The 25,113-nt window shown below is 38.7% G+C and overlaps 1 protein-coding gene across 1 annotated transcript; it reads right to left on the bottom strand.

The window, feature by feature from the left end:
- Nucleotides 1-10,385: 10,385 nt before the first annotated feature.
- Nucleotides 10,386-24,435, bottom strand: LOC139744665 (ATP-binding cassette sub-family B member 10, mitochondrial-like). The gene is made up of 12 exons (XM_071655091.1): nucleotides 24,105-24,435; nucleotides 23,613-23,825; nucleotides 23,081-23,283; nucleotides 21,915-22,049; nucleotides 20,763-20,909; nucleotides 17,264-17,399; nucleotides 16,402-16,497; nucleotides 15,784-15,993; nucleotides 12,664-12,743; nucleotides 12,119-12,299; nucleotides 11,156-11,234; nucleotides 10,386-10,614 (listed from the first exon to the last, which is right to left on the bottom strand). Exons 1-12 carry the CDS (start codon nucleotides 24,433-24,435, stop codon nucleotides 10,386-10,388), a joined length of 2,040 nt encoding a protein of 679 aa, XP_071511192.1.
- Between the last annotated feature and the right edge of the window lie 678 nt (nucleotides 24,436-25,113).

Below are 25,113 nucleotides of genomic sequence, written 5' to 3'. Positions count from 1 at the left end.
AGAACATGCTAAGTTCTGCTTTGATGTGAATTGCATGACAAATCTATGATTGTTTTTCTTTCAAATGACTAGTAGCTAAATTGCTGTAAAGGCATGACTTCTGCACACAAAACAGTGACAGAAACGTAGAATTTACATGCAAATCCAGTACGTAACACCACTTGTTAGTCAATCACCACATAAAATGTAAGCTATTATATGTAAGAGGAACGGAGTCGCGAGAAACGCTTTCCTTGTACTGCGGCATTTGGCGATTTATCGATCGGTTTGGGTGGGGTTGTGTGTTTGAGCAGAATATGCGAAGTTGGCACACCCTGTCAATTGAGTCAGACGTTCAGGTGCACATAAAGAGTTAAGGGAAGGACCCCCTGTGCTCAATTTTCATTTGCATCTGGCATTATTTATGGACAGCTTAATTGTACACAAGAGCAAGTTGTCTTAAGTAACAACTGATATGTTGTGTATCCGTTGGGTATTCATTCAATACAAAGTTCATGCCTGTGTTACGGTGTCCATAGAAATACGCCCTTCTGTTCACTTGAACCTGTGTTCTATCATCCCAGTCTCAACCTCCATCAACTAAGGAAAAATTTCTCTGAAACATGAATGAAGATTCAGACACAAGGTGACGACGGGGCATTTAAGAAATTTCAGATCAATGGCGTAATCCTCCATAGCTGGGATATATAATTGCAGAATTGATAAATTTCAGTCTATTTTAAAACAGTTTTACATCTGTGCAACTTTTTGACAGTTTTACATCCTTTTTTGATGATTATTATGTTTCTGGTGCCAACATGCACAGATAGACTATTTCTATCTGATGTGTTCCTAAGAATTGAATGTTGCCATTGTTATGAGTACTATTCAAATATTGGAATGTCTCTGCTTTATTACCTCCGCCAAGGAAGGAGGCGGTTATGTTTTCATCGTTGTTGGTTTGACTGTTTGCAAATAACTCGAATTGAATGGATTTGAATGCAACTTGCAGGAAAATTTGATAATGATACCAGGAACAGATTATGAAATTTTGGTAGTGATCGAGAAATTTTTATGGATTTTTGAAGGATTTCTTAATCTTTTGGCATATAGGGTCAATGAACTTGGGAGTTCAAGCTGCGCATATTTGAGGTTTGCATACTGTACGCACACTGAAGCGCGTGCTCTGCTCGAGGTGCTGCGCAGCATGCAGGAAGCTGATGAGGTAAACAGAAGGCTTGTTTATCATTGGGAAATTGTGCGATTTTCAGCATGCATGTATGGATGGAAATGAGCTGCTCTAGCAGAGGGAGGTCTGTGTTCTCCGAGTGCTTTTCTAGTTTTCAGTGTCATTATTATTTATATGCAGCTGTATTTAGTTAAATATGTTCCTGAATACTTTTGGTGTGGTTGACTTGTCGACGTAGTTAACATGGAGATAATATGAGTACTGTGTGTTGATGACATTATCTTGTTCTGTGGCAGGGTATGGACCTGATAGAGCAGCTAGACCCCCGAGGCTTTTCAGCATACCTCAAGAAATACAGCAACACCATCTGTGGCAGGCATCCTATTGCTGTACTTCTCAATGTAAGTGGAAAACTTCCCTACATTTTGCCTTTCATGGGGATAAACGATTACTTGTACTGGACTGTTGTATTAGGAGTCCCCGTCAATTGCACAAGTGCCCCGAAAATCAAAACATTTCACACTGACACAGCTGACAGGTGTAGGTTGATAGTATGATGGCACTCTAAGAAGTCCCCGCCCTATCCTCATTGTGTGCTTTGATCAGCTTATTTTTATTTTTATTTTTTTACCAAACCATTGGTGAAAAGTTACCCGACCCAAGTTCACAACCCAATTCATAGAACAAGCGTAGTTCAATTTCTTGTTCGGGGAAAATTGCTCTAATAGTGAAAATCTGTTTTTGCAGACCACTACCATGTAATCTGGTTCTCTGCCTAGCTTTAAAATGAAGGTAACCCCCAAAACACGCACACTTTAGTGAGCACTTCCAGAGCAAGACTTTGCAATTCCTTCTGATAGAGGCCTGTAGAGATGGTCTTCTCTCATTTGAAGCCTGACTGAAGAATGATCAACTTGTGTGAGGTGCCAGGGTCTTTGTTGCAGCTGAGATTTGCCCTGAACTCAATTTTTTTTTGTGTGTCTCATTGTGTAAACACTTTCACCAGTTACTATCTGTGGGTGTGAACCAAAACAGTTCATTGTATACCTACTGTATCACACATGTGCAAGTGTATGTATCACTTTAAGAGGAACGTTCACATTCATGTCATTTACAAACAATGAGTTTACATTTTTAACTCAGCCTTACTACCAGCCTCCTGAAATGTTTACCAGGCTTTGACTTGATTCTTTGTGTGTGTGCGTGTATGTGTGTGTATTGCACTCTTTGTACTTGTGTATACTTATTTTTTCTACATGTAAGCCAAATCAAATGGAATTGAAAGCCTTTATAATGTACTTCACAAATTTGAATAACTGATGGGAAGATATATCACAATAATTGCATTAAAAACAAACTGTCATGTTATGGAAATTGCATGCTACTGCAGGAATGCAAAGAGTTTTATTATGGCATACTGAGAGAGAAAAGTATAAATTGAGCTACTACGATTCTACTGCCAGTGCCATGCCAGTATATGTCGTAAATGCTGTGACAAATCAGTTAGTGCTCAGCACACCATAATCCATTTTCTATCAAAATCTCCTCCCCATCCTACCCCTTCCAAACACACAAAGGCTATCGTGGCAGTACTAGGTGAGCGCCAGAATGGTCTCCGCTACGAGATGAAATTCCTCAAGTATGCCCAGTCCAACCAGTGCAAGACCCAGAGTGACAGTTCGGTGAGCTACGCAGCCGCCTGTCTGACATCCAGCTAATGCCGACGCAAGCTGGGGCGACGCACCGTTGAAACACTTCAGGAATATCTATAGAGAATCGTAGACTATCACAAGCCACAAAAGCCACAATCAATTGTTGTTCTTGTACCACGCTCTCTTCGGAGACTGCACAGTGGTAAGCCAGGTGTACAAAAAGCTACAAGCATTGTTGTAAGCGGAAAATCACGTATATCAAAGACATGATTATATATCTCTCTAGTACTTCTTCAAATACTACAAATTATCGGTACAAATACAGAGCCTTATGGATTACTCACTATCTATCAGTGTTGCGAGCTGCTGGTGATGTTATATGTAAGATGTATTTATGATGCAAAGCTGCACAGGGATGTAAACATTGGAGATACTTGTGTTTTGTTATGGTTTTTTTTTCATGATTTTCAGAGTGATGGAAAGTGACTTGTACAGTGTGACAGAGAAATGATGCGGGTAATCTTTCCATTCATGAGGATACTTTACTGAAACTTGTCCAATTGTATGATCAACTATATCAAAGATCATTCACAAATCAATGTAAGTGTAAAGAGAAAATGAAATATTTTCCCTGTTACTCCTGATGTGGTTCAGGGTTCAGTTTACTTCGAAGTGATAAATGGGGATCTTTATGTTTTCCTCAAATTGTTGATGGAAACTAACCTAGTGGCATCAGTGATAGCTTAATTTTTTTGGCATTGTTGGAGTCCAACAGGATGTAGCTGCCCATTGTTCCCTTAATTGAGCTGAAAAACATGTATGGAGAGTTGCGATATCTTGTCATCTGGAGAGAAGGAAATTATAAAATGTTTGGTCCTGTCGTGCAAGGTCTCAGAATTGGCTTGCTTGACAGATGCATGTGTTTTGGAAAAATATTGCAGTAGGCTTCCCATAGTTTTAAATGTCTCTGTGCCCTCAACACGCCCAAGTCTTGGACACAACTCTGTCTTTGTCGTATCATCACCACTTTCACGAATATTACATGATTTGTGTTATTAGTGGCTCCTCTGGGAAAGATCAGCATGTGTGTGGAATTTACATTTAGCTAATTTCTGCTTTGCTATGGTTTCGTGACAGAAGGCACTTTGTCATATGGTGCTTGCCACCCAGATTAATCTTTTTTGAGTATCAAATCATCAGTCACTTGGCTTATTTAATTATGAACCATTTTTTTGCCACACTGGCAAGCTGTCTGCTGGTTGTGAGAATTACATTAAAGGGATGGCATAGTATTGGTGGAGATGAAGATTTGGCGATTAACTTTTTGACAGATACCAAGAAACCACTTATGAAATAATACAGAGCATACCATTCAAAGAGGAATTCAAAATTTTTTGGATGAAAATCGCTGTTGAAATGGCTGAGACATCCACAAGCAAAGTAAAACAAAGCGATCGTAATAAAAGGTGGGTCCCACCTTTTATTAGGATTGCTCTGTTTTGGATATCTCAGTCATTTCAAAACCAATTTTCATCGAATAGACATTGAATCCCTCTTGAAAATACATGCTCTTTCATATTTCATATGAGGTTTCTCATTATGCCACCAAAAATGTTGGAAACCTGAAGTTAAGCCTCAGCCAAAACTATACGACCCATTTAACCTTGTAAGAAGTTACTCAATTAGGGCCTCGCAGTATCATAGATGATGAGAATAATTTTTAATCTTGAGAAAGGAGCCAGTAAATTTGTCATGAATGATTGATTTAGCAGAAAATTTACATCTCATATGACGCAGGAAAGATTTGACGATTTTGATTTAACAATTTCCAGTTTCCCAAATTCTGTGTGAAATTTGAAGTTTTCATTTTGCATGAAGTGTCACTCCATCATATATCTTTCAGCTTTTGCCAGTGCATGGAAGAACATTGATGAAAAACTGGCAGTTTTAGAAGTAAAACGTAGATGTCTGCTGATAGATTTGAACGTCACAAAAATAATTGTCCCAGCACATGTGCATGACGCAGTTCAACCTTAATTTCTGAAGTCTAACATTCATGTGTGATCTCAGTCAAATACTACGTACGTCATATATTTTGTGAGTCTAATTTTTCGCAAATCGGGACTTTCCCAACAAATTTGAGAGTGGTTAAATTGACGATTGTGGGGTACAGTAATGAAGGGAGAAATGTGTGCAGGTGGCATGCATGTTGAGATCAGAGTTGATAGTGGGTTTTTTTTTTTTGTGTTGTTAAAGGGGAAGGCTAGTAACTGATCAGTGGGAATCAGTGGAAATGCTGGGAGATGATTGTTCCAATCCTTATGGGATTCATTCAAGAGTTCATTGTATATCTATTGTTGTGTGAAAATGATTTGCTTCAGAATGGTCTCATATTCAAGTAATGTGCAGTTTAATGCTTCCAGGTTAGCGTCCCTGGTCAGTGACGGAGCATTAATCTGCACATTACTTGAATATGAGACCGTTCTGAAGCAAATCATTTTCACACAACAATAGATATACAATGAACTCTTGAATGAATCCCATAAGGATTGGAACAATCATCTCCCAGCATTTCCACTGATTCCCACTGATCAGTTACTAGCCTTCCCCTTTAAATTCGCAAATGGCACTCGGCTGGTGAAATTTGCGAAAATGAAAACCTTGCGAAATATATGCCGTATACGTGTACAGTATCTGATTTCTCCCTGAATGAAGTTGAAATTGATTTTTTTTTTTAGTAGATTTCTGTGGGTTAACTCCATATGACAAAAGTTATGAACTTTTTTTTTTTCATAGTAAGATAAAGTGGCAAGGTGGAGCTTTTCAACACAATGTATGGATGTGTGTTTCAGAGATTTAGCACAAGTAAAATGATAAGTGAAAACTTTACACATACAAGAAATTATGATATACAATGAGACTTGCTGCTCGCATGTGATAATCTCACCGGATTGATCGTATCTTATGTTTACCAAAGATAATGAAATATGTCAAGAGTCAAAGTGTTACAAGGTCTGACTCTCGCTGAAAGCAGTGGTGCGGAAAGTCTTGTCCAGGAGTGTTTCAGTAGTTTTTCTTTAGTCATCTTAAAACTCAAAGGTGAAAAATAAAGTAGTGTAGATAGTCTTTTGCTGTAGGTAGATATTTGTATGGATAATTGATGTGGAACTTGCCTCTATTACTATTCAAAAATATCTTATTCTTTGTGTGTATGTATTTGTCTATTATAAGTGTATTTTGATAAAGTGGAAGAATCTTCCCCTTTTTTTGTCTGTATGTTCCCATTTGAATTATGCTGTTCGATATTGAGACAAATGTACCATTCGTACATGAATTGTGACAGAGACGTGTATGAATGAACACATGCGCATCAACAAACTTTTGTCCCTTTATACATGGGGAAAAACGTCCTATGCAACTCTCGAGGATTATTGCTTTTGTATTAGTTCCTTTTGAAGTGTTGTGAGCAAGTGTAATTGATTGCAAGACATCATCAATGGAATGGCAGAATATTGCTATCACAAGAAATCTCGAGAAATGCTTGCTGTCATGGAAACAAATGGCAAACACGCCCCCAGTGATAAAAAAATTTTCCTCGGACACTCAAAAAGTGTGGCATTTTATGTCACCAGTGTGAACCATTCTCCAGATTTTTTTACCCCCCATCCATATCCACGTGATAATTTGGGGTGGGGATTGATGGTATTCGCATCTTTGTTGGCAAGGAATACATAAAAGCAGGATACAAATAACCCCCCTTCTTTTGATATCCCCTCAATTTCAATACCTGTGCCGAGAAATACGATGTCTGCATTGTTGTGGTAGAGAGTCCAATAATAAAGTAATCTAAATAAACATTCTTGCTGTAGAGTTCCAAATGTGAGTGCTTGTTTGATAAGTGATATAATACATACATATATATGATATATTCATATACGATATCAAAAGCAACCCGCCATGGATATGACCCTGTCGCCTTTTGCTTACAGGCATTATCCATATGCAGACAATTATAGAAATGGCTGAATCCAATCATATGCTCGTGGTGTTCAACTTCACAGAGACCTTTTTTTTTTTTTCCAGTTCATTTGTCCCCAAACTTAGCTTGAAGTACATATATACAATGTATATATGATCAAAACAGTTAAAATACTGTTCGTTTTTTTTCCCATTGATATTCAAGAATGTGAGTTTGCCTGTTAGATGAATGTGTAATCTTTCTTTCAGGTACGCTACATCTGCAGATGTATGAGTGAAGGCTTTGTTTTCGTAAATGGATGCTTACACAGCTTTTGGGGCATCTCTGTTAACGTTTTTGGAATAATTGACAGCAACTTTGATTGCAAGGACTCCTTATTTGAGAATCAGAGGTTAATGAAATCTTAAATACTGCTAATGATATGAAATTGTCCCTTGGGTGACAAGACGTAGTATCTCTAAAATCATGATTTTTTTGCGAGAGCGAAAAACTGTTTCATTTTTGTAACATTTCAGCACAATGACATCAGTATTGATGTCAAATAATGTAAAAACACTGTTCTGGATTACATTAATCATTACAATGTTTTAAAACTCAAATTGAGCTAGGAGGTTTTTGAATATACAATGCCAAGGGAAATACAGTACAATTCTTCACCCAGGGACAAAAATGCCAGATTGTCTGGTCTGCTAGAACAATGTATCCCTGCGACTGTCCAATCTCCTGAAAATTTTTTTGCAGAGGCCTGTATTTGTGAGAGCCCATCATGATGGCAACTCAGTGAACCCTCATTCTATCCTCTAATGTTGTGTGCATCCCATAATATACAGGCATTTCATGATGTTGTGATGTTAACAATCCGTCTCCCTTGTGTGTGTATTAAGTGTACCGAGGTGCCATGAAATGGACAAGAGAGAATAAAGTATCAAAGGGACTGTTATAATCTATTGTTTGAACTCATCGTTTGGACAAGGTGCCGTGTCTACTCAAATACTGCTTGCAATTTTTTTTCAGCTCAGTTTGAGTCTGTGTTGGATACACAGACAAGAGTTTGTGTATTCTATTCAAGTATTGATAGTCGAAATAGCATTGGCCGTAGCCACCTTGTAGCTACAAGTACCATTTCATCTTGCTCCTCGTCGTGACCATCTATTTATGGCAGTGGTGGGACTTCACAATGCTATGATCACGTATTTCTGTTTTGGGGAATCATCTAACAATTTCGGGGGGTGGGGGGTTGTCAGAAGAAGGCTTGAGAGAAAATATGTTGCCGATTCAACACTACATCATATATCACGCACCGAACACACTGTTTTCAGTGAGCACTAGCAAATACAATGTACATGTACATGTACAACAACGTACTTCGTTTTCTGACGAGTAAAGCAATGAATAGTTGTACAAGACAATCATTTCATGTGGAACACATTCTGTGCCTGTGAAATCTCGGGAGCCATTTTGCCCATTCAATATGTGGGGTAATTGTTCAGTGGAAACACAAAATCGCAACTTTCCTTCATATATTGTACAGTTTTATACTGAACAGGCAGGAGTTTGTGAACAAAAAAAAAGGGAGAAATGTAGCCGTTTCTTTCTCTCTCTTTCTTTTTTTTATTTTGATAAATTCAAACCAGACAGATCATCAATGTGTGTTGACTATAGATTTGAGACTGCTTTATTGCAAAAATAGAGATATATACAGGTATTACATTCATTGTGATCACATGTGTTTTTCATTTGTTTTGAATGCATCACAGAATTCTGCATTGTCAATTGCAAATAAACCATGTTTGGTTACAGAGTGGTCCACCAGGACAGAAAATACATGTATTGTATCTCTTTTCTTGTCTGCTTTCAGTAATTCACTCTGCATTTAAGCACAAGCATTACTCGCAGCAAGATCTGTATCTTGTGTGTGCCCATCCTAACACATTTTCCTGTGCCTCAAAGATTACATACAGACTGAATTATGGTTACCAAATGCCATACCGTTAAAGAGCATTCTTGTAAATCTGGCAGTCAGATATCCTGCTGTGTATTTATTTTGATAAATATCCCATCATTAATAGAACCCCTTACCATTAAAATACAGCACAGTAGAAACACTACAAGTGCTTATGATTACGACAACATATATCTTGTTATACATTTGTATTTGATATTTTGTTATACAGTGTGTCAAAGGTCAAACCTTTATTCAACAGAAAGCACACTGATTTCTTTGGAACTTGAGAGAGGTGAAGAGAAATTGTTAAATCAAAATCAAGGTCAAAGTGTGCTGTTCAAGTCATCAAAAGTGACCATGACTTCTGCAGTCATAGGAAAATAAAGGAATCAATTCAGAACCAATACGACAATTTACCGTAATGTCGTATTGATTCTCAACAGACAAAATACTGCAATACATCATTTATTTAAAAATTCCTGCAGTAGATTGACCCCGATTTGCCTCGCCAGGGTCAAATGCATCCACGTTTGGGTAATAAGAGGAGAGAGGGATACCCGCTTTGTGCCTTAAAAGCTAGAATGTTGATGAGAGTTTGTATACACATACATGTATACAAATTTGTATGTATGCATGGACAAGGCTACATGAAATCGCAGATATTTCAGTAATGAGCATGGTGAGGAATCGCATCTACAAATTTACTTTACATTTTCTTGACCTCTGTCAAAATATGATTCAAATGAAATGCATTTACAGTATGCTAACATAAAATCTATAACAAGAAACATGGCAGTCATACTTTTGCGACAAATAGTTTGCACTTCAGTTCCTTTGGAGACTCTATCAATGCACTCTTCATACCATAAGATCAAACATCATCACTAACTAGTACCATACATAGCCTTGAGACTTCTTTCAAAAGAAAGGACACTGATATGACGAAGTGAGCTACTGTATTTCGCATGCAGAGGACCATAAAATGGCAAGTACTAGACTTAAGCTCATCCCATCTAAACAATACAGATAATACACGTACCAATAAGACACAAAAGCTGCACAACATTTTGCACATTTCAATACTACTGCCACAAACTAACCTGAAAGACTTGACATCTCTGCAACTAAGTCCAATCAACTGAACACTTTTAATCTAACCCACAGTTCTACTGCAACAGAATGGATGCCGCAGGACAAGTACACAAAGACTGTCCTTTTGATGGGTAAAATATAGGTGATATTCTCTTTAGATGATATGTTATGCACCATCAAACCTTGATTTCTTGATTTCAATATCTCCCATGGCAGGCAAACTTTGAATTTAAAAAAAGGTCATAGTGCATCGGTTGCATAGGTTTTTGCTAAAAAAATCTAATGAAGACACATTCTTGTACAATTATTGCTCCAAAATGATTGCATTCACTGCAAAACTTAGCTTGGGTTTTACATTCATGATCATATTATGATTACCACTCATTTCCCTGAGTTGTAAGAAAAAAAAAAAACATATTAGGGGGAAAAAAAATTCTCAGTTTTTCATTTTGTTAAAAATTTCAGTACCATCTCTCAGATGCCCAACAGGATGAAGTGCATACTTGCCATATATATACATCGTATATCACTGATTTATGCAAAATTTGTTCAGTTGATGACGGTTTGTCTTTCCACTAATTTCCTGAAGATGCCATCTCGTATCCTCATCAGTTCCTCGTACGTCCCTGTCTCCGCGATCCCGCCAACATCCAGTACGGCAATCATGTCAGCGTTTTTGATGGTGGACAGGCGGTGGGCAATTGTGATCACCGTCCTCCCCACCATCAATCTCTCCAGCGCCTCCTGCACCAGATACTCACTCTCGGCATCAAGGGCACTAGAGACAGACAAACAACAAAAAAATACATGCTCTAACCCATTGTAGACTACTCAAGAGTATACTCGAGCAGGTGTCTACGGAAAATGCATATCATAGCACAATCAGCCCGTCCTCAACAGGTTAAAACAGTTTGAGCCACTTTTGACAATCTTTGTCCGCTGTGTGCAAATACTAGAAATGTACATTTCCTGATGGATCCATTCTTCATTTATTTCTTAATTCAAGCACTGTAATACAAAAAATACATTTGAATAACAAAAACAAATTTAAAATTAAAAGATGAAAAAAAGATGTTGAAAGCAAATCTATCAGGGTTTGACAAAGACATGTAGCCATCCTCTCTCAGGGAGGGCCACAATTCTATCTACGCAGAATTTCCACCATGGTCCACGGCATTGCCAATATCTGCTTCCTCAATGCAGTCAAACTGCATAAACTTTACTGCATGTGTGACTGTGTGACTACATACATAAAACTTGACCTTAACATGAAACTTTGTGACTGATTTCCTAGAACTGACAAAGAAAATGGCCCTTACCTTGTGGCTTCATCAAGCAGGAGAATCTTGGGGTTCTTCAACACCGCCCTCGCTAGAGCTATCCTCTGCCTCTGACCCCCTACAGGACAAACCATGCAGGTCTGACATTGATTAAACATGGAACTTTACATATCAGTTACAAATCAAAGTACATTCTGAGTTACTGCCAGCATAAATGGGTTCTGCTCACAGATGTTGGTCATGTTCAATTACTAAGTGATAAGCAGTTATTCTCACTGTAATGGGAGGGGAAAAAAAAGCTCTCCTTTAAATCAGCTCAGTCGTACGTAGCTTCTACATTTCAGCCGTGCACAGTACATTTCTCTTCACACATCATAGTGGACAGCCCTTTGGTAGGAAAATGACTTGAGATACCACACAATTCATGACAAACAGTATAAACTAGGGTGATAAGATAACTTGTCTGAAGAATTGCACAACAATAGGAGATAAATTTCATGACAAGTTAACATTCATTTGACACATGTGATAGCAGCAGTACTGCCAGTTGTAAACTACACAGACAATAGTTAACAAAGTATGATTTGGTTTTTTTTTTTCCTTCAGAATTAGAATTATGGAAATGGCAAATACTGCAGTAATTGAATTTTGATTAAAAAATGTAGCTAACAGAAAAGAAACTGACTCAGCATCAGAATCATAGTTTAAAGGGGGGGGGGGGGGGGTCTTCAAAATGACACCATCTCTATGAATAGTCTGTAGGATTAACCCTTCCTGTACCAGGGACTTGAGACAATGTGTATGATGCTACAAGGTTTTCTGTGCCAATTTCCACTCGAAAGCACACTAAGCGTCAAGTTATATTCTCCAAGCTCCTACACAACAATATCAGGAAACTTGCCACTAGTGCGTAAGTAACATATTCACACATTCATTGTATACAGAATGAAAGTTTCTTCACCCCCAAGTCCTGACCTCAAGTCTACACCAAATTTTACGTACCCGATAGCATGAGGCCCCTTTCACCAACGACAGTGTCATACTTGCTTGGGAATGACTGAATGAAGTTGTGGGCGTTGGCAGTCCTGGCAGCATCCTCTATCATCTCCATGGAGACCGCATCCGGATCAATGGCACCATAGGCAATGTTTTCTTTGATGGAGGTTGAGAAGAGAACTGGTTCCTGCGCAATCAGGGGGAAAAATGTACCCGCATTTACGTAAGGTTTTCTGCTTCATCAACTGTATGCTAGCATCTGTGCTGTGAAACAAAGCAAAAACAAGTCTTTAATTACAAACAATATCACCTCTATTCAAAGAGGGGGAAAAGGGAAACCATAATGAAGCAATCATTTATGATTTTGCTAACACTCTACATAAGCACAATGAAAGATGATTAGTCATATTTTTAAGACATTTTCTTTCTTATGATTTTACATGGTAATGATGGCTTAATATCATACAAATTATGGTATACCAACTAACTGACTAAACCGTTCCCCCATATTTTGAGCTCAGTGTCATATGACTTTTTTAGGGATACCATACCTGACTGACTGTTCCGATCTGATGCCTTAGCCACTCGGGGCTCAGTGAGGTAACATTGGTGCCATCCAGTGTAATGGAGCCTGCATTGCAAAGACAAGGCCAAATTTTCTGAAAGAGCTATCCTTCCTCTACATTATTCTTTAGTTTGGGATCATAACATGAATGGGAAAGTGTCTGAAAGAGCTATCCTTCTTCTACATTATTCTTTAGTTTGGGATCATAACATGAATGGGAAAGTGTGTTTTCATCAGTTTTTCTACAACCCTTTTTTGGGGAGAATAGAATGATCAAGTATGTCTCAGAGTCCCCCTTTCATTTCTTGAAATCCTTTACACACTCCTCACTTTTAAGTCTAATAACTTTTGAAAGGCTAACTCTACAGCTTTGAAAGTTAGCATTAATCATGGACAGAATGAGTTGATAGAACATCCTCAATCTCAGCTTAATCTGATAATCCCTTCATTGTTGTTGCTCCAGTGGTTTACATCCTGTGTTTTGTCCCTTTCAATGCGCAGCTAGCACGGTTTGGTAAAGATTAAGTGCTTGAATAGACCCTGTACTTCAAAGCCTCTTTTCTCAGTTCACACTTTTCCAGAGTGTATGCTTTCTTTCTAGTATTTCGATAGGTTAGGGGAGTCCGTTTGAATAAAGTTATACATCATTTTAAAGCTTAGACAGAGACTCCAACTCTCCCGCTTTCGACGGGAGATCTCCCGCCGAAAACCCATTTTCACAAAATCTTCCGTTCTCCCGCTTGAGATTTAATTTCTCCCACCCTGGCTCTGTGTCTCCTGCTTGTATTTTTTTTAGATGCCAGTCAATTTCAGAATACACATGCATATGTATAGCATCTGCACATGATCATAATGAAATAAAGTTTTATTAAGCCAAAATATATGATTTGATTCACTGAATTATTACTTATCTAGTGCCATCGCATGTTGAAAATAAGCCTGAGATAGCACGAGAGAGCATCTATAGAACCCTATTGACCCAAGGGACTTTGCGCACATCAAGTTGAAGTCTCCTGTTTGCGAGGGGTTCAGGCGGGAGAATCTCCAGATCAGAAGGTGCTTGGGGTTGGAGTCTCTGCTTAGAGTCTGCTCTTTAACAATCTGCCCGTAACTAAAAATACATGTCTGGCGACTTTTTGTTGGTTTTGTGATGCAGGGTCACAAATGGTCATAAAAACATTCAAAACAAGGAAAAGTAGAAATTACGCGGTGCGTAAAATATGTCCCCGCCGGAAGTAGCATTTAGTAGCAAAATGTACAATATAGGTAAAAAGATCAAGGTCAAAGGTGAAAGAAGTCAAGGGTCAAAATTCTATGTAGAAGTTTTGAAGCCCTCACCTAGTGCCATCACATAAAGCAAACGGAATCGAAATCGGGTTAGAAATGGCGAAGGAGTAGCATTTTGTAGCCAATGTGCAATATAGGTAAAAAAAATTAAGGTCAAAGGTCAAAGAAGTCAAAGGTCAAATTTCTGTGTAGAAGTTTTGAAGCCCTCACCTAGTGCCATCACATAAAGCAAACGGAATCGAAATCGGGTTAGAAATGGCGAAGGAGTAGCATTTGGTAGCAAAATGTACAATACAGGTCAAAAATCAAGGTCAAAGGTCAAAGAAGTCAAAGGTCAAAATTCTGTGTAGAAATTTTGAAGCCCTCACTTAGTGCCATCACTTAAAGCAAACGGAATTGAAATCGGGTAACAAATGGCGAAGGAGTAGCATTTTGTAGCAAAATGTAAAATATAGGTCAAAAATCAAGGTCAAAGGTCAAAGAAGTCAAAGGTCAAAATTCTGTGTAGAAGTTTTGAAGCCCTCACCTAGTGCCATCACATAAAGCAAACGGAATCGAAATCGGGTTAGAAATGGCGAAGGAGTAGCATTTTGTAGGCAATGTACAATATAGGTCAAAAATCAAGGTCAAAGGTCAAAGAAGTCAAAGGTCAAAATTCTGTGTAAAAGTTTTGAAGCCCTCACCTAGTGCCATCATATAAAGCAAACGGAATCAAAATCGGGTTAGAAATGGCGAAGGAGTAGCATTTTGAAGCAAAATGTACAATATAGGTCAAAGGTCAAGGTCAAAGGTCACAACTGAAATTCTGTATAGAAGTTTCAAAGCTCCCATGTAGTGCTATCATATAAAGCAAACAGAATCAAAATCGGGTTAGAAATGGCGAAGGAGTAGCATTTTGAACATTTTGATCACACACGGACGCACGGACAGACGGACACACGGACACACAGACACACACACATACGGAGCCCGTTTCATAGTCCCCTGCTCGAACTCGTTCGGTGGGGACAATAACATTAGGAGCACTGCACTTCAGATTATGGGGAAAAAAAATGTTAAACCCCCCCCCCCCAAAAAAAAAAACAAAAACAAAAAACCAACAACAACAACAACCAACAACAAACAAACAAACCCCAAACAAACAAACAAACAAACAAAAAGAGAATAGAAAACATAATGTTGGGGATGACTGTAGAACTTTAGAAATCCATTACTTCCCTATGACTATTGTTTCAAAGCCCTGTTTGTTTGGTTTTTATTCCTCTTAATTAACTTAACTCTTAATTAATGATTACCTGGTTTTAGGTATATCACACATACAGCACAGACCTTATGTTTGAAAGGACACATCTGACTTCAATTATGGTATACAGATTGTAGATAGATAAATAAAGCATAAGTTGGAGTATGGTAGGAATGCATTACTGCAGTCATCAAATCATTAACTGGCAGTAATGCAGCATTATACTACTGCTCTTCTGAAATATCAGTCCCTTTGTGAATTAAAAAAAATATATATATAGTCTCGACTCTGTATCTCCACACACTGGCTATTTGTGTCTGTGTGACTTGTGTATGTGTGACTGTATGTATGTATGTCTCTGTCTGTATGTATGTCTGTGTGTGCATGTACATGTACTTGTCAGTGTCTGAGTGTGTCTGTGTGAGTGAGTGTTTGTGCCTGTGTGGGTGAATTAAAATCTGAATCATGAAAGCCTCAGGAAAAAAGAAGAAGCAGAAAGCCAACAAACGAATAAACAAACAAACATTTTCCTCTCATACCCAATGAAAGTAAAACAAGAACATACTGGCCACTCACCTGTGCTGGGGTCATAGTACCTGAGAAGCAATGCCCCGAGGCTGGACTTGCCCGAACCGCTCGCCCCAACCACAGCCATCACGGAGCCCGCCTTGACCGACAAGTTCAGACCCTGGAAGATTTGGACGTCGGGTCGCATAGGGTAGGCAAAGCTGAGCTCGTTGAAGTCTATTGCACCTTTGAGGGTGGACGGGTCTAATCTAAGGCCACCTACAACGACAGACACACATCAACAAGGATCTTCAGAACAAGGGAAACCCTTTCACATGTTGATATAGATATATCAAGCCTAAACAATTTGCATTTCAATCATATTTCATGAAAGAATACAGGTTTTCATGTGCGATGAAATTTCCAGACAAGGACTGAAAGCTATCTAATGCAGCAGGTGTGTGATTTATGCATACACACATCACCCAGTAGCCTGGGAGAGTTGACTGATTTCTCTTTCTTGCCTCTGATGTGGATGTCATATAGAAGAATGAATTAAAAGAAAAACTAAACAAAAAATAGTTGATAATGATTACAAGGACACAGATGGAAAAGCTGTTGAAGAGATGTGATACCACACTTTATGCAGTCATTCCAACTTGAATCAACTACAGAGGCAGCACTCACTTGTCAGAGGTATGGCAGGTTTTCGGTCGACGAGTTCCCACAGCCGAGTGCTTGCACCAAGTCCCTTCATCAGCTCTGAGTAGAAGGAGCTCAAGCCTGCGGGATTAAAAAAAAATATATATATATATATATATATGCATATGGGACAAAATTACTGGGAGCAATAGCCGACTTCCTGACAACTGTTGACGTTGGTGTTTTACAGGGATCATAGATGGATTTGGTATGGATACAGCTGTATGTAATCATTTATCATTCAATGCACGAAGAAAACACAAACGTAGCAACACATGAGGAGAGACAGAGAACACCTAATGGTGAAATTTTCTACCTACCAAAATAATTTATGAGTATAAAATGTGTAATTTCCCAACCTTACGAAAGAAAACAACAGCACTCTTGTTTATAGCGAGAGTCACCTCTGGAAAACAGTTGTTTTAAACAACTCATTTTGTATCCTACATTTTGTTTTGAAATTAATGATTGCTGCAGAAATATTCATATCAACATAAGACCAAAGCATCAAGTCATCAGTTGCTGAGTGCCACACTGTGACCTTCTTCAAATGTTGGCATACTATCCACTTGGCACCATCTTCACCACTGTCATCACCAGTACCATCAAAACCACCACCATCACAATTGCCATCAGTACCATTCTCATGCACTACAACTATCATCTTCCCCAACACCATAACCACCACCACCACTAACACTGTCATATGTATGTAGTGGTTGCTACCTCTTTGAAGAGATGTCTGGCTTACAATCCAGCTTTCATGAAGACACGATCGTTTCACTGAGATGATAATCTCAAACATTAGCATGCACTTAATCAAGAGCAAAATGAAATCATGGCTGACCTCCTATTGACACACCCACATAGGCAGCGTAGAGCAGGAAAGCCGACAGGTCACCCACAGTTATCTGTGATGCTGTCATCATATAGCCGCCGTTGTATAGCACTGTCAGAATGATTATATTCCCTGAGAGTCCCATCTGGAGATACCAACATGGAAGACAGCAATAAGTTCATCGAGTTACACTGTTTCAATCCCTAAGCATCTCAGTTTTTATTATTTTGAGTAATACCTCTAATTTCTACATACATTCAATAACTGCAATGCTCAGAGGGTGAAATGAAGGGTTTACTCTGCAAAAATATGGTTGTGTTTCAATCTCTTGAGAAAGACAATGTTTACTTGTTCTGTTCAGTTGTTTCACTCTACCTGATCTTAAATTGACTAAAACCATAATCTGTTGTAAACACTCATATAAAAACTAGGCCTCAGGCAAAACACCTTGAGTTTCTATATCATTAAAAGCCTGATTTTCAAAAACTCACATAAAATATCTGCTCCTCCTCCTAGCTCTCCATTTTATGAATTATAGCAAAATATTTGTCCATTTTTTATTTTTTAGGCCAGACTATATCGTAGGTACTCCTTTGAACGAGTAGCATCATATAAATGACCTGAGTGCCTGTAGAATTTGGTACTCTTTTGGAAGTTAATGGCGGCAATAATTGTTAACTCTTCACAGTGATATTCAAGTACAGTTTGGAAAAAATATAGTGACATGTCAATCTCAAAGCACTCTGTAGCTGGGTACCTGATGTATTTTGTGAATTTTGGGAGTAGACCAAGTTAATGGCGGCAATAATTGCTAACTCTTCACAGTGATATTCAAGTACAGTTTGGAAATAATATAGTGATGTGTCAATCTCAAAGCACTCTGTAGCTGGGTACCTGATATATTTTGTGAATTTTGGGAGTAGACCAATTTCCAACTAGAAATATCGCTATGGCGACTGGTATGCCTCCAACATAATGCATGGTTCTCCTAATAGGTCTATAGTACAATGTCTTGACAATGTGTGATGACAGATTCACACAATTGGCAAAATATTAAAATGACAGGTTTGCCACATATGTGCTGAATGTTCACTTTCCTAGAACTAGGTTCAATTTGATGAATGATTAAAATGTCAGAGAGCAGGTATTTGGGGAACTGATGATTTTTACTTGACTTTTGGCCCTTTTATAAGCTTATGCATTGAGTAATTTTCAAGATATTGAGAAAAAGTATCATTTCAGTATCAAATGGTAAAATAGCATTATCTAAACCTGGCCTTTGACCTTTGATCTCACAGTTCCAAAGAGAATCACTGTTAGGTAGAACATGCATAAATATGTAAGTTTCATGATGATACCTTGAGTTACTTTCGAGATATGGAGGACCTTCACTTGACCTTTGACCTTTGGCAAGAAACTTCCCACAGAATATATATTGGGTAATACATGCATACATCAAGTTAAAAAAAAAAAACACCTTCAGGCATTGCATTGTAAGGAAAGTAGTGATATTTTGAGGAGTTGACCTTGACCTTTGACCCCTGACCTTTGACCCATGATCCCCAACTTCCCTAGATAATCACTGCTCATCGGTACAAGCATATATACTAAGTTCCATGAAGATACCTTGAACCATTTGCGAGATATGGAGAAAAACATGAAATTTCAATCTTTTTTTTCACAAAATAACCTGTGACCTTTGACCTTTGACCCTGTGACCCTAAAATCCACACAAAGTATTATCCCCCCAGGATATACCCTCATACCAAGTTTGATGTAAAACCACCACACGGTTCTTGAGATATCGACAAAAACAAAACGGGTTGGACGTATGGACGGACGGACGGACGGACGGACGGACGGACGGACGACCCGAAAACATAATGCCTCCGGCCACTTCGTTGGCGGAGGCATAAAAATCAACAACTCACAAAAATAATGCCTCCTATAACATATAAAAATGGCACATCTCCGGAGGGAAAACACTCATTTTTCTCATGGAAAGTGTGGTCAATGTGGTTCTTGATCACAAATTCAATCACTCACAAAATTGTCATATAAGTTCCAGATCATAAGATATCAAAAGTGTACTCGCAAGATGTATGGCATGCACAACATTTTTTTTTTTTCAAGTAACAGCAAACATGTCTACAGTTGAGATCTCATTGAAATGCCTCATAAAGAACAGAAAGTACTCTTTATCAGAACAAAAACATAAAACAAAAACAAAAACAAAAACAACTAGAAATGTCGCTATGGCGACTGGTATGCCTCCGCCATAATGCATGATTCTCCTAATAGGTCTATAGTACATGTGGACAATGTGTGATTACATTTTCACAAAATTGGCAAAATATTAAAATGACATGTTTGTCACAAATGTATTGAATGTTTACCTTCCTTGACCTATGTTTAATTGGATGAATAGGAGAGCATGTATTTGGGGATTTAAAAACTTTAAATTGACTTTGACCATTTCATAAGTTTATGCACTGAGTAATTTTCAAGGTATGGAGAAAAAGCACAATTTCTGTACTGAACAGTAAATTGTTATCATTTTCATCTGGCCTATGATTTATAAGAGAAGCACTGTCAGGCAGAACATACATAAATTCAGCATGTACTAAGTTTCAAGATAACTTGAGCCACTTCTGAGATATGGAGAAAAGAGTAAGTTCAGCACTTTCACTTGATCTTTGACCTTTTGACCTTTGACCTTCTTGGCAAAAAAAAATCCCAGAGAAACTCTATTGGGTTAGACATGCATACATCAAGTCTAAAAAAAAAAAAATCCTGCTGGCATTGCATAAATATAAGGAAAATAGTAAGATTTTGAAGTATTGCCCTTGACCTTTGACCCCTGACCTTTGACCCCATGAACCCTAAATTCCCTAGATAACCACTGCCAGTCAGTAGATGCATATACACTATGTTCCATGAAGATACCTTGAACAATTTCCAAGATACAGAGAAAAAAGTAAAATTTTAACATTTTACTTGACCTTTTGACCTTTGACCTTTTGACCTCATGACCCCAAACTTTCACCAGAGAATCTTAATTGGGTAGTACATGTATACACTAAGTTTCAAGAAAATATCTTCAGGCATTGCATAGATATGGGGGAAATTGTAAAATTTTGAGCCTTTGACCTTGACCTTTTGACCTTTGACCTTGAGCATGTGCACCCAAAAGTTGATAGGCACAACTTCACCCCCTAATACACATACATGCCAAGTTTCATAAGGATACCTCAAAAGGTTTTGGTAGTTACCCTGTCCACAAAATTCATTACGGACGGACGGAAGGACGGACGGACGGAAGGACGGACGGACGGAAGGACGGACGGACGGACGGACGGACGGACGGACAGACGGACGGACGGACGGACGGACGGACGGACGGACGGACGGACAACCCGAAAACATAATGCCTCCGGCACCACTTCGTGGCGGAGGCATAAAAACAACCAAAAAAGAAAGAAGAGAAAACACAATAAAAAACACTCACTGTTCCAAAGAAAACTGAGCTCGCCAGCGCCTCCTTCTTGGTCATTTGATACACCCCTTCCACCATTCTGCTGTAGGCACTTTCCTCTCGCGGCTCATGCGAGAATGCACGTACAGTGCGAATGCTGCTGATGCGCTCTTCTGCAACCTAGCAACAAGTTTGAGAATTCATAGATGTAGTGTTACTCATTTTGCACATGTCATGACAAACTTTAAACAGTACAAATCTACAGATGGAAGATTTTGGTTCGTAGGTTTTGCTGCTAAATGTGTTAAGTAAAGGTCTATTAAGTTCAAAGTGATCTTACAGTAGCCTATTACAAAAATTGAACACAAACCACAAAAAAAAAAATCATTAAAAAAAAATATTTCAATATAAGCGGTGCGTTATAAAAAAGAAAGCATCAGAACTACTTTACTGTGCTTAGCACTGCGATCATGTATATGAGAACTAAGTATTACAGCCCTATAATAGTTAGGTTAAAGATATATACTTTAAGAGAAAGTAAGCTTTGTTCTGAATAAAAAGTGGGCGACTATATTTTCTGGTCAAGTATGAGATCAGGCTGACGATTTGTAAGTAATTGACACACACAAAATATTGTGTAAACAACAAGTCTGGTATTGTAAAAAGGTGCATGAAACAATCAAATGTGAAAAAAGAAATTCCCATTTACCCTCATTTACTTTGTTTCAATTATTGACAAGTACTGTAAAAACAAGATATATTCGCGGCACAAAATTTTCATGAATTGGAGTCGACGGCCATTTTTTGCGGCATGAAATTTTCATGAACTGCTTCTGATATTCAATGCATATATTGTCGACAAGAACTTTTGTGTGCATTTTAATTTCACAAATCTCGCGAAATTCACAAAATCAAAATGCACGCGAACATTCCTTGTTTATTCAGTAACATTTTCATTTGTCTCAGTAACAATTTTTGTCTGACACAAACTTGCGATCCATGTTTTATTTACAACAACTTCTTAGACGAAACCGCAAAATAAAGGAGAAAGAGAAACGATATTGACAAACATTTCTGATGGTTCTCTACATTACGATATACATTGATTTCATTTTGCTGGGTGGAACAGTTTTTTGAATCCTGAGAATGAAACAAACCCTACCAAAGTAAAGCAGTGGTAATTACCTGGGTAGCACTTGCTAAGGAGTCTTGGACCTGTTTGGACAGTGATCGGACGTACCTCCCGTACAGTATGGCCAGTACTGAGAATGGTGGCACAATGGATAGGACCACAGTGGCTAGCTGAGCCGATGAGTAGAACTGCATTTTATAAGTCATACGCAAAGAGGGAGAAAGGGGAGTAATGGGTAGTTTTATGATGATGACAATTAGGTGCTGACCCGATCACTGTCTGGACATTCATACAATCATAATGACTGCAGGACACAGACAATGTTACAACATGTAAAATGTACAATTATATCACACTTGAATACAGCTCCAGTCAACTTTTTGCTTGATTTGCTATTATGGGGTCAATTTTTACCTTAACTTGTATCAAACATATGACCTGCTCGCAAAACATCACACTTTCACACACACAAAAAAAAATTCATTGATCTTAAACATAACAGTTGAGTGGAGAAAAACAACAGGGTTAAGCTATATGTAATACAGGTTCCATGACACAACCAAACATCAACATTTAACCACATGCAAGTGACAGCATATTTCAACTTGACCACTAATATTGGTAGATTAAGGTGTTGTAATGAGTGCTATGAATGGCAATTGCTAGGCAGTTCTTATTGCTCAATAGGTTTCACACCTGTAAATAAAATGGACTTTCCCTAGCCCCTCCACAAATTTGTACTGAAATATACTACAGTTCACAATAAAGAAAATTCATTAAAAATTGTGCATATAAGTTTTGTGCAAAATATTTGGTTGTGGATGATGAGGGAAATTTCTTTACAAGATGCACCTAGTATGGATGTCAGAAATTCTTTGCTTAAAATTCAGAGGGAGTATAATCATGTGTAAGCACACTAAATATTGGGAACTTCTGAGTGAAACGGCACAGGGTCCAGTCTTAAGGACCCCTGTGCAGAGTTTGAGCAGAAAAACACTCTTTGCATATCTGATGACCAAATTGCAACAGGTTGATTTACTTGGAGGCTAACAAGAAAAGAAAGAGCTTGAATCGTTTGTGTGTCTTACAGCAATTTTTTTTTTTCTTAAATTTTTAACACATATGTCTCTCTAGGAGATTAACTAAAGGTAAGAGACCTACATGTGTATTATATAGTGCACACATGCTATGGAAATGACAACAAATCACTCCCTCTTACCATCATGCCGACACCTCCAATGACCTGCACTGCAGACCTTAAACCGTCGGAAATGTTTGAGGTAAGGGACTGGCCAATCTTAGACGTGTCCGTCGACAGCCTGTTGATCAGCTCACCCGTCGATGTCTTGTCAAAGAAACCAACCTCCTGGGCTACGATGGACTTGAACAGCATCTCTCGTAACCTCTTGATGATTCTCTGGCCTGGGTGTAACGTGATGAAAATAATCATGGTAAAATTCTTGCACTGGTCATATCATACAGCCATTTGCTCTACAAATGTCAAACATGACTGTGTGTCCACGTGAGTGACACAACATATGCTACGGTGACAACTGCTCTGGTCATATTTTCTCCAAGGACTTAGGGTTAGGGTTAGAGCTGTGATAGTGTTTTAGGTTTAGCTTGATGTGAAGATAAGGATTACGGTTAGGGTTATGTTTGTGGGTAGAAATTATATTTAGTTTAGCTTGCAGGTATTTCATAGGAGCAATTGTCTCAGGAGCCAGCATGGAACTCTCTGCGTGTCTTACCAGAAGTCTGCATGAGGTAGACACGCCCAAAGTTTGCCAAGGCCCCAACGAGGAAGATGCCAGCCAGAAACGTGCAGAGCATTTTTAGACGCTCCATCATCTCCTCTTTGCTGCCCTCGCTCGCCGAGGTGTAGATAACGTCGATCAGCTTCCCGAGGGCAAAAGGCACAGATATCGTGACAGTACTGGAAATGATGAGGAGTCCAATGGCAACTACAAGGGAACAAGGCATATAAGAAATAATTTCTTAAAATGGAAACAGCTGGCTCAGTAGACATATTATGTTGTGGTACTCTATCACACGAGCAATGGAAAAACAGGTTATCAAAATCTGCACACATTGCCACTGAAGATAATTGTTTTGGGGTTTTTTTTCTCATAAATTCTGTTAAGGAGATGTACAAGTGTATGCTTCTAAAATTCATATTGTATAATGAAAGACTTTGCCAGACTTTGATGTTCCTCCCTTGGCATTTTCCACCCAATACTGACCTACTAGTCTGTATCTCTCAGGCTTTGCCATGGACAAGAGCCGCCACACCTCTGATGTTTTGGGCACAGCCGCTATCTTGCTCCCAGACTCTGCAGCATCCGACACCCCCTTAAGCCTCCCTTCCATCCTGCCAGCTGGTCTCCTCAAGGATTCATGCAAGTGCCTCCTCAAGCCGGCTGGCAACGGCCCGTGCTGCAGACTGTTGAAGAGTGCATCACCCTTGAGACAGTTTCTGCTAAACTGACGCAGGGAGCCATTCCACATTACCTGGGCTGACAGGACCTGTCTGGTTCCACTCGAAAATGCTCTTAACATGCACAGGTCCCGCATTCTTGAATTCCTCGTGAGAGCAAGGGAGTAGTGTCTGCATGGAAAAATGCAGCGTAACGCTGCAAAACTATTGGCAAGATACATCCTTCTTTGGCAGTTGTCCGCTCGTAATTTGCTATGTAATGCAGTTTTGTAGCTCTAGGCCTCTACATCATCCAGTCCACACACTGCAAGCAAAGAAAAAAGTTTATTGGGTGATTGATTAGCCAATCTCAATCTAAATCTAATGTTGTTTTTTTTAATAGGAAAAAATGTGAGTGTTGATTGGGAAACATCTAAACTATGCATCTAACTCATGCATGTAACTAATCCAAATACAAATTTTGATTTAACTTTGGCTAGCCCTTCCAGTACTGTTGCATTAGGCATAACCCCAGGGAGCTCCTTGTACACAGTAATACTGTGGGAACGCTTTGCGTTCGGGCTGGTCGCAGTTATTGTTAAGCAGTGACTGAGGGGGTCTACCATTTTCCACCAGCATGCTCCAATAATAATTTTCGATCTTAAAAATAAATGCTCTTGCTCACCGAAATGCTGTACTCTCGCTTGTACACCAGGCAGCAGAGCAAACCTGGGCCCCGTCTTTAAAGGACAAGTCCACCTTCATAAACATAAGGATTGAGAGAATGTAGCAATATTAGTAGAACACATCATTGAAAGTTTGAGGAAAATCGGACA

This window comes from Diadema antillarum, unplaced genomic scaffold, assembly GCF_040938485.1.
Source record: "Diadema antillarum isolate AM-2024a unplaced genomic scaffold, OU_Dant_1.0 seq00001200_RagTag, whole genome shotgun sequence".
NCBI lineage: Eukaryota > Metazoa > Echinodermata > Echinoidea > Diadematoida > Diadematidae > Diadema > Diadema antillarum.
The sequence above is the reverse complement of the archived record's forward strand: the minus strand, read 5'-3'. Positions and strand labels throughout refer to the sequence as shown.